At 37.4% G+C, this 16,693-nt stretch overlaps 1 protein-coding gene across 1 annotated transcript in view; it reads right to left on the bottom strand.

Annotated features, from left to right (window-relative positions):
* LOC131057699 (uncharacterized) overlaps nucleotides 1-12,681 on the bottom strand; it is a 41,308-nt gene extending 28,627 nt beyond the window's left edge. The window contains exons 1-3 of the mRNA XM_057991848.2: nucleotides 9,152-12,681; nucleotides 8,624-8,863; nucleotides 1,129-1,261 (exon numbers count right to left, since the gene is read on the bottom strand). Coding sequence (XP_057847831.2) covers nucleotides 1,129-1,261; nucleotides 8,624-8,863; nucleotides 9,152-12,390 — 3,612 coding nt within the window. The 5' untranslated portion in view covers nucleotides 12,391-12,681. The remainder of the gene's footprint in view (nucleotides 1-1,128; nucleotides 1,262-8,623; nucleotides 8,864-9,151) is intronic.
* Between the last annotated feature and the right edge of the window lie 4,012 nt (nucleotides 12,682-16,693).

The following is a 16,693-nucleotide window of genomic DNA, read 5'->3' as shown; positions in this document are numbered from 1 at the left end:
GTGTCATGCAAATTTCAATGCTTCATTTCACTACCTTCTTATGCGTGGTCTAGAGTTGATAGTGATGAGGTTAGAAATCAATGAAATCTTAATAACAATCGTATGTTTGTTGTATAGATTTCTTCTAAGTTCATTTATAGTTATTTTCCCCTTTTCCTTTTAAATTAACTTTATTCAAAAATACAAATACCCCTATCATACGAGGGAGCTGCACCTCTCAAACGCAGAGGAAGATTGTGTCCAAAGAACGATCTATCCAACTGTTGGGAACCCTTTCTTTGTCACTCCTCCATTGGGCACATAGTAGAACATTTCGAAGTGACGGATCTGTTTACCAACAAAGTCCAATGAATCATGATGATGGAGGCCAAACATTTCCCCTGCACCTCTCAAACATTTTAGTGAAGATTCAATGAAGGGGAAGCCTTCCATTGGCTCTAGTGACTCAAGGGAGGAAAAAAACACAAAGAGGAGATTCAACCCCTGATTCAGCCAGACTCCAAGACATTTGAACGACATTTAAATAAAAAAAGATCACAACAGATTGGAGGAAGATTTACATCAGAGATAAGAGGATAAGTTCTATATTTTCTGAGAAATATTTTCAAAATTAAATCTGAATTGTATAATAAACTGCTAAGCTACAATCTCTACACTAATTTCATACTTGTAATTAATCGTGCAACTATTATTTGAGTTAGGATTTATTATATATGAAGAAAACAAGGAAAATTTAAAAGGGAACTTTACACAGGAAGCTTAAATATTTACATATAAAATACATTATGGAAGGCATGTAGCTGAGCTAGGTCAAGAAATTTGAATAGTTAATTACATATTTATGAATATCATAAAGATATGCCTTTACTTGTATTATGACCCTAAATATCAACCATAAGACTTTAATGAGCTGAAGCCTGCATTCCATCTTTTACTTAAGCAACCATCAGCCTCTCTGCATAGAACAGAGAATGCACAGACAACATGGCAAGGATCTCATCTACCACATGGTTGATGGACACAATAAAAAACTACCTCAGCTAAATCTTCCACTGATTATATGACAGTGATCCACTTTTACACTGCACCAATAAAAAGTAGGGGTCCTACATAAAAAATACAACAAACCTGTGCCCTTCTCAGCCCTTCAGAAGCTTCAGATGCTAACTTCAGGTCTAGATTATCAACCTCTTGTGCCAAGCGTAAGCATGCTTTGAATAATGAAACTGCAGCCTCACTCTCTCCAAGGGAAAGGTGGCAACTACAAACATACATACAAAAGCTGCATAAGCATAAGCCCAAAAAACTAAACAAATTCTGTTTGCAATTATAATGATATAGTTTAAAGCCTGTCAAATATGCATTCATCAAAAGGAATATGAATAGAAATATCTGAGCCCAGGCTGAGATTATGCTATTATGGGCTCCCCATATAAGCATCTCGGTTCTTTGGGAAATAAAAATTCTACTTTCCTCTAAAACGGTAAATGTCAGTAGCTTAATGAAGTTTCACCATAAGAAGAGTTAACAGTGCAGCACTCTTTACAAAAATATTATGCTACTTTTGTACGATAATAATCTAGGAAACTCTTATCTTAAATCAATTTTAGTTGATTGCATGAAAACTATATAAGCATGCTTCAAGCAGCAAGCATCAATCAACAATAAAATTGTGACCACAAAATATAACATAGCTTGAAAATGATTTTCTCAAATGCAAGAGAAGGATCGTTTACATATAATCTGAATGATAATAAACAATTTTGGGAAGTAACATAAGGCTCACTAAAAAAAACCAAAATAAAGAGTTCACTCACCACATAATATTTAACATCTGCTGATAAACATTGAAAATAGATGACCATCTACATTGGTCAAAGCATAGATTTAAGGTTTAAAAAAATTGATGAAAGTGTCAATACATGACATATTACTAATGAATAGCAATTATTCACTGCTAACACCAATCCTAGTGCTAAAACACATGCTTAACTTCTCAAGGACAAGACATTTTATTCTGCAAAGCTATATTGTAATTATTAAATAGGCCGCCCCTAGTTAAGGAGTTGGGAACTAGCATATTCCATGAAGCCAATTAGCTAACTCTTTTAGCAGGAACTGCTTAATTATTTTAGGAAAATATTTTGGGTCCAGTGGTTCAATGAGTTTTTGTCCAGCTTATTTTAAATAATTACCAAACTTAGAACTATGAAATGTAATAAATGAATTTTAGAGGTAAAGGATAAAAGAAAATGTTAAAAAAGAAGTGGACAAAATGCATAGCCATATGTCAAATTTGTGGTTTCAGAATAGCTGCATAATTCAGCCTGCACTCTCCATCCTCAGTCAAACATGCAAATCCTGAAGTAAAGCTGCTTCACTATTATAGGAGAAGATTTGAAATTATGAACTGTGCTTAGAAAATTGCATCACACCTAAATCTTAAAAAATAAAGCATTAAGTATTTGCAAGGGACCATACAGCTCATCTTAGTTCTATAAAATGAAATGATCAATGATAAATGAACATGCAGCCTCTCTCTCTCTCTCTCTCTCTGTGCATGCGTATATACAAATTTGTTCCATGGTGAGTCCTCTAAACAGACATCATAAAAATAAAACAGCATCTATTATATAGTAGGTAAGCATTATTGTAATAAAATGAAGATCGATAAAAAGGCATTTGCCCTTTATAAAGATATTATAATGATACTTTTGGCATCTGTGAAGCCATGTCATGAAACACAAATACAAGAACTTATGAAGCTGCAATAACCAAGAAAAGAAAAGCAATGAATATGCCCATTTCTTGGAAAGCGAGGTGTAACTTATGAGCACTAGGAAGAGTAATATTGATCCATAAGAGGATCAGTTTTGTGTCAGATTTCATGGCAAGGTACAAAGCAGCGTGGGTAAACATGTGGAACAAAGAAGTTAAAGAATAATCAAAAATTGGAAAAATGAAGGTTTCATGCGCTACCGGTTTCCCACAGGTGCAAGCAGCAGTTTCATGCACAACAAGAGGCACTCTCAGTCAGCAGCAATTTCATCATGCCTCAGAGAAACAACCCATACATGTCCAAATAATATTTCAACTCCCATCTCTTCCACTTTCTTTGCCCTTTGGCATTTTTTGTGGATCTGTACATCCATTGATAATGGTAGAACATTTAAAATAAAGACAAGTGAGAAGATTGGAAGTAGTAAAGGCAAATAAGAGATCTAAAAATCTGTGTTTGCACAATGGGTCATTGTAAGGGGATCAAATTGTATAGGTAGCTGTATTAGAGTTATTAGAGAGTGAAATCCTATGTGATTCAGTTTGTTCAAGTGCTAGGAGTCCTAATACTGTAATCATAGTTGGAATAGAACAATCCAGTGAGCAGTAGCTCATAACTTGCTGGATTTTTGTCCCATACATGGATTTCTCCAGGGTAAATTCTCTTGTTTCATGCGTATGGTGTTTTGATCTCCTTTAAATTTTCCAAGTTTCAGCTCTTGCAATTAACTAATTAGTATTTCTTTTATTTTCCAAACCCATAATCTAAGTTGTTAGTACACATACAGGAATAGATACAAGTACGGGAACCTGGTACATGGGTACAAGCAACTTTTTTTTGCCCTTGGGTTATGTCCGAACATGTATGTATATATATAATATATACCAAAAATTTAAAGAAAACTACAGAATTGTAAAACTAAATACATTTGATAGTATGATACTTCATTATTGATCAATGCCAAATGACAAATGCCAAAATGGAAGGTGATAAAGATGAATATTAAATGCCAGTTGATAGTTAAATATTTAATATTTATCTTTATCAATTGGCATTTAATAGTGATACTTGTAGTTGTCTAAGTTCCTGTCTCCACTCCCAGACCACCTCATTGTAATCAAATTACTTATATGACAAGAGATCCCACTAACTAGTGCGCATTTTGGGGTTTTTAGATGCAAAAAAAGGTCAAAAAATGTCTTCTTTTGTTACCTTTTGGCACTCAGCGCCTTGGGTATGCCCATGTAGGCCGTACATACTCTGGGCATATCTAGACGCTCGGGTACATACCGAATACCCTAGTAGTTATGCACAAATGTCCCAAGCTAAAAAAATTATCCACTATTGGTACATGTGATATTTATTAATGGACCTTCCATTACCAAACCCGTACCCAAACCAACCTGGTACGAGTGTGAGACGCCTTAAGGGTGTACCTGGTAACATAGCTCGTAATTGACAAACTAATGATAGACTCCCAAATCTATAATCAGCAAACTAATGAATGAACTCTTAAATCCATAATCAGCAGACTAATAAATAGACTATCAAGTTTACGGATCTAGTGGTACTGGAGTAGTTTCTTTCCTTTGTGGAAGTTGTGAGCATTTTGCAGGTTCATATCCACAAGAAGACCAAGTGGAATGATTTAGTGGAGAAAGGAATTAAGAAGCAGGGAAGATAGAGAAGAGTTCTTAAATCTTAAATGCTAAAGCAATGTTCTCCAAGATAGAAGTCAACATCTATGACGAACCTAATGGAAACAATCATTGAGAAGATTTGATCTATGGAAGATACCAAGGGCAAAGGTAAAACCTACTCCAAGGAGGGCAAGAAATTCAAATGGTGAAACAGTCTACCAATCAAATCTCTATTCAAAGCAGAAGCTAAAGTTGTGATTCTGCCATTCGAAGGAGATTGGGTGCGAAAAAAGCTTAGTCATTGATTGGCACAATTGGAGATATGCTTTAACATGCATTCTCTTACTTTGGAACCAAAGATTTCCCTTGCTAGGCTAAGATTAGCAAACCATATTTTGACTTGGTTTGAAAGTCTCTTGTACTTCATAACTTCAAGAAAACAAGCTCCAATTAGTACATGTGATTATAATTAAAAATTTGATTAAGAAAGAGTTTTAACCTATTTGTCATAGAGAAGAAAAATGTACAGAATTGTAGTTTTTTGAAAGAAAAGGGGACATATAAGCAAAAGTACACTAGTGAGCTTTGTAGAAAGGGCAGCTTAAATGGAGAGATGTGCAGACTAAGAAGGTCTTGATGTAGTATATTGGAGGTCTTCATAGCCATCTTCCTAGGCCCATGTTGTGTTCCAACCCTTGCTAGGCTAAGATTAGCGAACCATATTTTGACTTGGTTTGAGAGTCTCTTGTACTTCTTAACTTCAAGAAAACAAGCTCCAATTAGTACATGTGATTATAATTAAGAATTTGATTAAGAAAGAGTTTTAACCTATTTGTCATAGAGAAGAAAAATGTACGGAATTGTAGTTTTTTTAAAGAAAAGGGGACATATAAGCAAAAGTACACTAGTGAGCTTTGTAGAAGGGGCAGCTCAAATGGAGAGATGTGCAGGCTAAGAAGGTCTTGATGTAGTATATTGGAGGTCTCCATAGCCATCTTCATAGCCATCTTCCTAGGCCCATGTTGTGTTCCAAACTTGTGGACATATCTGAGGCACATGCCCATGCTCGCTATGTTTAAGTAGAACTCATCCATCCTCCCTTCCACAAGTACCAAGAAGAAATCTACACTTCATTGTGGTAAAAATGGTTATAGAGATTCATCTCGTCATAAAACCCTCATATTCTAATTGGAGGAATTTTGAATGTATCCTTAAAAAATGATATTTAATTATTATTATTGATATTAATTAAATTTTTGTTATTATACTATATTCTCATTATTGTATTCATATTAAGATCTTAGTAATTATTGATATTCATGTTTTATTATAAGCAACCGATAATGATTGCCCCCGATAAGCAATAACGATAAAGGAAGGGCAGCGACCTTTCAAAGGGGTCGCTGCCACTAAAGGTTACGACCACTGTTTGTGGCCTTCCACCACGGATGGAGGGGGCATAAATAGCCTCCGAGCATTTGAAGAAAAGGAGGATAGTGGGATCTACACTGGGATCTGAAAGAATCCAAGGGAGAACACTTTAGCAGAACAGAAAACAATAAAGGGACCAGCAAAACTGTAAGAACTTTCCATTATCTGCATTAATAGACATAGGCCTATCTGGTATATTTCCTTGTTATAAAGAGCATCTGATTTTTTGAAGTAATCAATTATTGTTTGATAATTAACTACTGAATAATCGTTAAGCATCACATTGATATTTAAGATCAATATTACATTTCTGTAATTATTACTGAATTGAGAACTTGGATGCCAATAATTGTAACAAGTTAATAAGCTCTCTATAATATCTATATATATATATATAGATATATATATCCAATCATGGTGAGAGAAGGGAGGGATCCTAAATAGGGGGAACGGTGTTAGGGTCACCTCTAAGCACGCCACCTCATGGTATGTGACCCTGGAGTCCCCATGAGGCTAAAGGAGGGCGACGGTGGACTTTGAGCTTGGGAGGGTTAGACTTTCTGGGCACCCTATTAGGAGATGTCCTTACCCTCTGCACCATGAAGGACTGAACTACGTATATCTAATCATGTGAGTAGGAGAAGGTGACATGATTGAGGGGGGAAGGTTATAAAGATGCCTCACTAGGTATGCCACCTCATATGAATGGCATGAGCCACATGAGGCCAAAGGGGGGCAAAGGTGCACTGCCTTTGGGCCTAGGATAGAAGGTCGCAAGGACACCCAATCAAATCAACCATCCTAACTGACTATGACTAGGGGTTGTTTTAATTAGCTTAGGTGATCTTACAGCAAGTTGTGAATTATGTTCATGATCTCTACATTTGTAGTTTAATTTCTAAATGTTGTTATTTACTTTATGTATTATGACTGTAGGTTGTTTTTTAACTTATTGCAGATTTTCCCTTTAAGAAGATATAACCCTCCCTTATTAACTAAGAATAGTGATCTAAGGCAAAAAAAACTTGGGAAATTAACAAAGGGGACATTACACATCTTGTTGGAAGTTACATTATGAGTAGAACACTCATAAGCAAGGTAGGAGAGGTAAGAAAAGCTATATGCTTATGATACACGAAAAGAGTGGTAATTAATAAGGGTAAAAAGGTGAAATGTACTTCATAGGTAGATTATAGGATTACTTGCATTACTATGAATATGAATTTGTTGGCTCATAAATCATTGTTGAACATCAAAATTCAAGTTAAGGTTGTTAATATTGAAGCACTTCTTATTCTTTTTCTCAAGCTAACTTAATTTCCAAAGATTTAGTTGATAAAATTGGTCTAGAAACTTGTCAACACTCTAAGCATTACACCTCGGGTTGGATCAAAGAAGGTGCTAATTTGAATGTGGGTATGGGTAGACAATAGAGAAAGAATTTTGCTATTAATTCCAAGTTTGTTGATGAAGAGGTTCTAAATGTTGCTCTTTGGATGTATGCAGTGTCATCTCTAGCAGCCCTACATATATGACAGAAACGAGTGTATTATCAAAGGGTAAACAAGTACTACCTCATCAAGGTTGGACAGAGACAAGAAGCAGCAACCAATAGTTGTCCTGAAACTTCATGGAAAGATGTTGAGTGGTAACACAGATCATTCCATTGAAGAAAATCAATGTTGATCAAGTTTCCTCCATGTTCAAGCACTTTAACCGTATCACATGATACAGACAGTTGGAAATGAAGGTGTTCCAAAGTTTGGTTAATATTTCTTCTATCGTCCAAGGTAAAGTGGCAGTCCTGTCATCTGTTGAAGGATGCAGCCTCCCTCTCTTGTTGAGTCACTATAGTTTGGGGGACCAAAAGCCTCCATATTGAGGATGTTTGATCCATAAAAGGATTAATTTTGTTTTCCAATTCCATAGCAAGGTACAGTGCAGCTTCTGTAAACATGTAGTATAGAGAAGCTAGAAAAGACAGGAGAAAAATGAAGATTTCATGCACTTCATGCAAAATTGCCGATTTCCCACAGGTGGCGATTTGTACATGACAAATGGCAGTCTCCGTCAGCGGCAGTTTTGCAGACGAAAGCAGTGGCCTTACCCAAAAAATGGAGGTTTCATCATCATGACAAGCAGCAGTTTCATCATGTGGCAAAGAAACGGCCTATACATGTCCAAGAAACACTTCAGTTCCCAACTCTTCCACTTCCTCTGCTCTTTGGCATTTCTTGTGTTTCTGTACATTTATTAAAGACTAAATGAACATTCTGAATGAAATGAAAAGAGAAGATTGGAAGAAGATGGAGTCCATAGAGAGTTCTAAAAACTGTGCACAATGGGTCATTGTAAGGGAAAGAAGCTGTATGGAGAGCTGTATTAGAGCTGTATTACTGTAAATTGCCATTGGAATTGAGAGATTATGTGAGTAGTAGCTCACAATTTGCTTGAGTTTTTCCCCATATGAGGGTTTCTCCAGGGTAAATCCTCATGTTTCCTTTTTGTGTAGGATGCTTTGCTTTCATTTACATTTTCCTAGTTTCAGATCTTGAAATTGACTAGTTGTTACTTCTTTCATTCCCTAAATCCAATATTAGTGAACAATGGAATGTAAGTTTCAGAACAGGTATCATTAAAAATGACACCATTGGTTCTATCAATTTCAAAATGTAAATAGCACAAGAATTTCAACATACTTCCAAGTCTGTCTAACCATAACAGTCAAAAGCATGCATAGCAATTAGATACTGAGAGTGCATAGTAAACCTACCTAGCAGCTCTTAATTGAACTCTCAAAAAATTTGGATCAATGGCCATAGCCCGCATGCAATCTGCAAGTGCCTCCCTCATTCTTCCAACAGCCATCCGTGTGGCTGCACGATTGCTATAGCACAGCATCGATGCTCTGATACAGCTTTGAGATGTCTCATTAGGAGATACACTATTTGCCCCTCGTGAATAACAATCCTCTGCTTTAGGAAAGTCTCCATTTGCATATGCCTGATTTCCACTGATACAATAAACATACATATATATACAATATAACACGTTAGCTAGATCTAAGGCATACATATAAATAGCCTACAACTTTGTCAAATCAACAAATATATAATGTAATGAAGCAATAGTGTAAGCTAGATGAATTTCACATGCCCTTCTGTATCAATTCTCTCAAACAACAAACCATATACAGGCGGACTAAAATCAGGGGAGAACCACATATGAAAGGAAGCACATAATACCAGGCATATGCCATCTTTCAAAAAAATAGAACAGTATCAGTCAATGAAATCCTCACCGAAGCCGCCATTTTTCACAAGCCTGCTCTGCTACTGCACTCTTCACAGCTCTTGGACTGACTACCATTCCACTGTCCTCTTTGTGCTTACACTGAAATGGAAAAGAAGGCTCTGAAATGGTGGATCCATTGAACAATCTACCAGGATTACCAGTTGTTTTGGCTTCCCCTTCACCTTTCTGTATTGTATCTTTAGATTTACCTCCTCTAGGTATTGAATTATGCACTTGCATTCCATCTCTTTCATCAAAACTCTGTGCAGTTAAATGAGGCATATCAAATTTTAATTCACCACTTGATGCACACATTTTTTCTCCAACTTTTGGTCGAAATTTTCTTCTGCCAAATTGTTTCAATCTTGACGATTGTGTAGAACTTGTTGGAGAAGATGCCCCAAAGGTAAATTTCTTATTGTGACAGCACCCTTCATCTTCTGGAGCATTGTTCATATTTTCACAGTCATCAATTTTCACTTGCTCCATTCTAGAATTCAACTGATCAGTTTCAGAACTGGGAATAGATGCCTGCTCTTCAATTCTCACTTTCTCTAATCTAGCAGTTAACAACTCACTTTCAGAACTAGGAATAGATGTCTTCTTCTCGATTCTCACTTTCTCCATTCTAGCTCTCACTTTCTCTAATCTAGCAGATAACAACTCACTTTCAGAACTAGGAGTAGAGGTATTCTCTTCGATTCTCACTTTCTCCATTCTAGATTTTAATTGCTCACTTTCATAACTAGAGATAGATGAATGATATTCAGAAGATGACGATTTACCTTTGCCACCTATATTACAAACATTGCATTCTGATTCATCTGTTCTACCATTTGTCTGCCTTGAGTGATGCTCTCTCCCAATAAATGACTCCTCTTGGTGGAAAATTCTGTAATTTCTATCCTTATCATCACCAATATGCAAATTTGCAGCCGCAGCTCTTAGCTCATCAACTTTAGCTTCCGTAACTAGCGACTCATGCAATTTGTGTTCTGACTGAACACCAGAATGAATAGGAGTTGCCCATGCAACAGAAGATGGTCCTAAGCCTGGCATGTTATCATAGCCAGCAGGAACTTCCTCTTTAATAGTACTTTCATTGTAAGGAGAAAAATCCATTGGTGATCCTCCATCCGCATTACTGGTTTGCAAAGAACTTGGCATATGCATTCTTGTATTTGAAGCAGATTGTTTTCCAACCTTACGACGCACAGAAGCAGACGAATGATTTTTTTCTCTCTTTTTCCTTGCACTGCAATTCTTGCTTGGTCCTTTTTTGGAGTTAATCTTAGATAGCTCATTTAAAATCGACGATAAATTTTCCATGAATGGCCAGGATGTACCCTTTGTAGGCGATGAAACTCCAGGTCTTGGTATTTCTAAAACTGAAGGAAGAGCTCCCATTTCTCCACTACTGCTTAGAGCAATAAATGGATCTTTATTGGCAGTTTCTTTTGCAGAACCACAAGGAGACTGTGGAGCACTGAAAGCAGAAGCCGATCCTGAAGATAAGTTAAAAGGTTCAGCCATTGGAGTTGGTTTTGGAACTTCCTTGTTCATACTCTCTGGCTTCGCTGCTGCTTTAAAGGTGAAGATTGAAGGCAATGACCTACTAGATGTAGCTCCAAATGAACTATTAGCTGCAGAACTTGCAACATTTTGACCAGAGAGAGGTTTCTGAGCATCAAATGGATTATTTGTAATACAAATGTCACTGCTTTTCAAACCAGAAAATGGTGCTGGGCTAACAAATGAGATATCAAATGTGCTTTGCCCACTACTCTTCAGACCCTGAAATGTACTACCGCTACTGCTACCAGTGGCAACTCCTTCCACACTGTTGTGCAAATTCTGCCTACGCCTAGTACCGGTTCTAGGCTGTTCCTTCCGCCCTGCATTAAACATGAATGGACTTGGCAGATTAGTGTCTGCAGAGCCAAAATTTATGTCATTTGCCTTAAATTCTGGCTGTCCAGCATCAACACCTGAGATGCTGTCATTGATAGCCTCCTTGATTGTGCTTCCCCATCCAACATTAACATTTCCAATTACCTCTGGAAACCAAGAAACTGAGCCTGCCCCTGCCTCATTTTCCTTTTTCTCCTTTGATGGTACCTTATTATCATATGCCCCTGCCTCATTTTCCTTGTTCGCCTTCAATGGTTCCTTATTATCATATGCCCCCATCTCATTTACCTTTTTCTCCTTCACCGAAACCTTATTATTGAATGCCCCTGCACCGAAGGTAAAACCCCCAACTTCAAACTTCTTAAAATAAGATTTACCAGTTGAAACCCCTACATTGCTATTAACCTCGGAACTTTCCGTGAAGAGTTTACAACTGCTTGACCTATCAACCAAAACGTCACGTTCCTTAGCAGAATTGTTCCTCGCAGAATATTTCAGATTGCCATTATCCTGCCCAAGCTTAAAACCCTCGTTACCAACATTCTCCCCAAAAACACTCGGAAAGGAGATTTGATTGTTTAGATTTGCGCTTGTATTGGAGGTTGGATTTACAAAACAATGATCAGACTGATTAGAACTCACCGATCTAAAAGGATTGTACCCAGAATATTCATTATCAACGTTATTTTTACAATCCCTACCCGAAAACAAACTACTATTGACCGCTGATTTTCCCTTGGCCGAAACAGAAGAACCACTCCGTCTGACCTTCCCCATCCTTGGTCTCGGAGCTGAAGTAGAATGGGATGGTACTTGTTTCCGAAAATTGGAACCCATTTCACACAGCGGCGTGGATTTCCTGGGGGAAGGAACAAATGCAGAAGTCGTCCAAGAATTGGCAAAGGGGTTAAAGTTTCCAGTGGCATTCATCTCACCGTTATTTAAACCGTGCGCCAGTGATGAAGAAGATTCAAAAGTAAAGCCTGTGTCTTTGATCTGATTGGTTTTATTAATCCCTATAGATGTGGAATTATTAAATGCAGCATTTTCCGCGGAGGAAAAAGAAGAGGAAGAACTATAAAAGGGGAAAAACGATCCCCCTCCAAAGCTACTACCAGACGATGATGCAGAAGAAAATGACTGAGGAGCCGATGAATTTTCCTTGAAGACAAAAGTTGAATATGGATTAGGGTTAGGGTTTGGGTTAGGATTTGAATTACCAGTAACGAAGGAAGAACTGAATAGAACGGGCTGATCGCGGTTTCGAATCCCTTGGCCTTCGTTTTCCCTGTTGCTGCGACTTGCGCTGCGTGCATTCACTGTTGTCGACATCATGTAATATTATTTATTTTCTTTTGTATGAATTTGGTTCTTATTCTTGGCGATTTTTTTCCCTCCTTTTGCAGCTTCTACATTTGTGTTTGAATATCTTCGTCTGCTAAGAGAGGATCGCTGACTGATCGGCTTTGGAGTTATGTCGATTTGCTAGAAACTCCCTTGAAACCGCTTTTCTGGGCCGCAGAAAAGTGGTTTTCGAATTTTCAGAGAAAGACTGATTACTTTTGAGGGCCAAGAATTGTACTGCAAGAGAGATCCAGTTTGTAGAGATTTTACAGTTTGCTTATTTGTGTAGACTGCTAACATTTTTCTTTAACGTCTTTTTCAATTTTATTTTTTTGAATTTGTGTTTAAAAACATTAGTTTTTTTAAAATAGGAAACCAGGTGGGCAAATAAATTGAGAAGGATAATCAAATTGTAATGGTAATGGCAGGTTTTTTTATTATTATATTATTTAGGAACTTGCATATTTTTATAGATATGATTGAGTGGAGTTTAATTTTAAAGTGATTTTTTATAAATTAGATTTATTTATTCGTAGTTGTTTAGTCAAATGATGGCTATTGGTTTAGAAGTATGTTTATTCATCAAACTAGTGTATGCGGGAAAAGTGGGCTGATAAAACTTAATATGTGAAAATATTGCAAAATAACTTGTCCACACACACAGAGGACTTCTTGATGCAAGCTATGGAGTAACGTAGTATTACTCAGCTTCCCAAGGTGGGTCCCATGGTTCTCTATCTTACAATGTCTCTCAAACCAATGTTTTTGCTCTCAGATCACTGAGCAAAATGGTTTAGGGATGGCAAATGCAAGAACGAGGGATGCTTTGATAGTTTTTAATATGAAAGGTATGCTAAGCTATGCCTGATCTTAGAAATGCAATAAACTAAATGATAAGATGACAAGATTAATATAAATACTATCCTAACATGATATATTAGTCTATGATTGAGCTAAATGATAAAGAAATTATTCTAAGCATGCATATTTAGACTAATTTCTATTCTAAAGAGAGGCTAAATGATGAGCATAAAATGAGATATAAAAGTTTGAATGTATTTGAGCATAAGTGTGATACTACAAACTTGGATGATTTAAAATGGAGGAATGAGAGCTCTATTTATAGCAAAAGCAGGGCAGTGGATGACCAGGATTGAAAGATTCAATCAAGGGTTGAGTTTGAAAATTGGGGATCCATGTGCACAATTTGCACCAATGAAATGGTGACAAGTGTCAACATAGGGTTGGGTTGAGAGAAGGGGTTGGAGGCATTAAAGGTCTAAGAAAACCTCATGGTTATCTAGAGGGTAAGGGTCAAGCTTAAATTAGGATTACCCACTGGATTAAGAGTTAATCCAAGGATAAACCTTTGTGCAAATGATAGAGATAATCATGGTCAAGGCATTAAAAGTCTGATGAGACCCTTGGGTTGGATGAAGGTTGAGTTAAAACAAATGTTTTAACCATGTAGGAGGGTTTGAGTTAACCATTAATGGTTATTGGAGACTTTGGGGGATTAAGTGGTTGAAAGGTTGAAGCCTTTAATGGTTATCAAAGACTTTGAGGAATTAAGTGGTTGAAGGTTGAAAGCCTTTAATGGTTATCAAAGACTTTGAGGTTTGAGAAGTGACTTCCCTTTGCTTAGGGATGTGACAAAGTTTAGAGAAGGGATTAGGTTAATTAGAAGTGATTAGAAGATTCTAGAAAGGATTAGGATTTTCCAAGTGGATGGAGGGATAATAGGATTTAATTGAAATAATTTAATTCAATTCGGTTGCCATTTGGAGAAATTAAATAAATTAGATTTATTCAAATTAGGATAACTATTTAATTAAATTTGAATTTAATTAAAAGTGGATAGGGGGGATTTAATTGAATAAAATAATTTATTCATTAAATGGGTATAGTGAATTTAATTTAAATAAATTGAGTAATTTACTTAATTAAACAGAGGAATGTGGATAATTTAATTAAATAGAGAAATGAACATAAAATGTTCATTTAGGAATATGATCATTTTTATACGTCTACATTTTGCCCCTCTTTGAAGTGACGTGTGTGCACATGTTATTTCAAAGAAAATGATGCGTTTTTGTGATTTATGATTAAATGCAATTTTTGTTCTTTCGATTTACAAGTTATGCCTCATATTTGATTTGATGTGTGATGCCCCAGATTCGATATTTGATGGTGATGCCCCCTCGGGAGATGAATCAATATTTTGAAAAATTTTGATTTAATTTGATAAGTTGCGTATGATGTGTATGATTTTGTGCATGTAAAATGTGTGCAAATTGATTCATCTCCCGATAAGTTACAAATGTTATGGTTTAGGGGAGACCGCGACCATATTACAGGTCCATTTGGCTAACCCTAATTTCATTTTCCTCTTATAAAAGGGGAAAAGGGCTTGAATTAGATTCATTTGTGCTTTGTTGACTTTGAAGAAAGAGAATTTGGTCTGCAGAGAAAATGCTTATTCTGTATCATAGACACTGTTTCGAGCGTGTTCGGAGGTATCGGAGACCTGCAGCGCGTGGACCACCAGTAAGTCAACATTTTTGACCCCCTTTTGACTTTTTATTTTGTCGTTTTTTAGTCATTTTTTTAATTTCAAAGTTCAGATTAACGGTTTAGCGCGTCTAGGGCGTAGATTAGCGCATACGAAGTTTAGAGTAGCGCATTGAGTCGAATTTTAGGGGTCGCGTCCAAAATAGATAGGATAGCGCATAGCAAAAATATGTTAGCGCATGTAGGTATAATAGCGCATGGCAGTCGTCGGGTAGCGCGTCGGGTCAACAGTTTAGCACGTAGGGTAGACCTAGCGCATAGAGGTCGCAGGAGTTCGCATAGGTAAGGGGTTTTAGCGCGTAGGGTTAACCTAGCGCATAGGGCCAAACGGGTAGCGCCTAGGAGGTTCAAATTAGCGCGTAGACAGAGTCTAGCGCATAGGGTAGGTTAGGTAGCGCATGGGGGAAAAATTTTAGCGCGTAGAGTATCTGTTTTAGCGCATCTGGAAAAAATTTGCGAGATGAGCCGATTTGAAATTTTGTTTTGGTCTGTCTGTCATGTTTTTATGCGTTTGTCCAATATGAGTGTTGATATAACTTGTTTTGATTTGTGATTTTTCAAGTTATGTATAGATATCAATGTGTTGTGTTTATCAAAATATGATTTGTTTTGCATGTTCTGTTTCAAGTTCAATGTGTGAAGCCTGAGTTGTGTTACAAGCCGATATGGGTTGGAAACTTGAGTTGTTTTACAAGCTGATATGGGTGGGAAACTTGAGTTGTTTTACAAGCTTATGTGATTGTGGAGACTTGAGTCGTGTTACAAGTTTTGATATGGTTTTTAATAACTTGAGTTGTTTTATAAGTTGATATGAAATGATAGGATTTTGAACTTGATGTAGATGAGCAAATTGTTTCATGTTGTTGATGTAAGTTTAATTTTGATATCTTTGTTTTTGATGTGGAAACTGATATTGGATTTGTTTTGCTTGTGGACAGGAGCGATTGGGCGTGGTTCAGTCGCGGGAGAGATTTCCTAGACCGTGGACATTGATACCGCGGTTGTCGCAGGCCGACCTGGACATTATTGAGAGATGTGGATTGACTTCTCTCTTGGATATGCCTCGGTTCACTGTGAACCGGGGGCTAATGACAACTTTGGCAGAGAGGTGGCACAGTGATACGAACACCTTCCATTTTGCCACTGGAGAGATGACAGTCACACTTGAGGACTGTTACAGGATCCTGCGTATCCCTATAGTAGGGGCACTACTACCCTATGAGCAGTCAGAGGAGGGTGGTACAGAGGCACTGCGCCGCATATTCCAGGATGATACAGTCTGCGGCTATGAGATTCCATGGCAGGAGTTTCTAGATTTGGATTACACACCACTGCCATCCGTACTAGCAGGGTTCATTGGTGGATTCCTTTGTCCTGATCGCAGGTCAAAGGGATTCTCGGTGGGATGGGGGCTAGTTTTGGAGGAGATGGTCACTCAAGGCCGGAGGTTTGCATGGGGTCAGCTATGCTGGCTCATTTATACAGGAGTCTGCATGAGGTAGTATACCTCGGTTACGGCAGTTTGTCAGCTGACGTGACATTATTACAAGTACGGTGCTGGGAGCATATTCCAGTAGCGAGGCCACTAGCAGACAGGGACAGGCCCGTAGGGGCAGCATATGCCTATGGATACAGGGGTCTAGTTGTCCAGCGTAAGCTGAGCAAACTAGAGCATTGGAGGAGGGTTTTTGATGATATAGATACGGTCACTTGGCGACCATAT

The sequence above is a fragment of the Cryptomeria japonica genome, chromosome 10 (genome assembly GCF_030272615.1).
Source record: "Cryptomeria japonica chromosome 10, Sugi_1.0, whole genome shotgun sequence".
Taxonomy (NCBI): Eukaryota; Viridiplantae; Streptophyta; class Pinopsida; order Cupressales; family Cupressaceae; genus Cryptomeria; species Cryptomeria japonica.
This window is presented reverse-complemented; position numbering and strand designations above follow the sequence as displayed.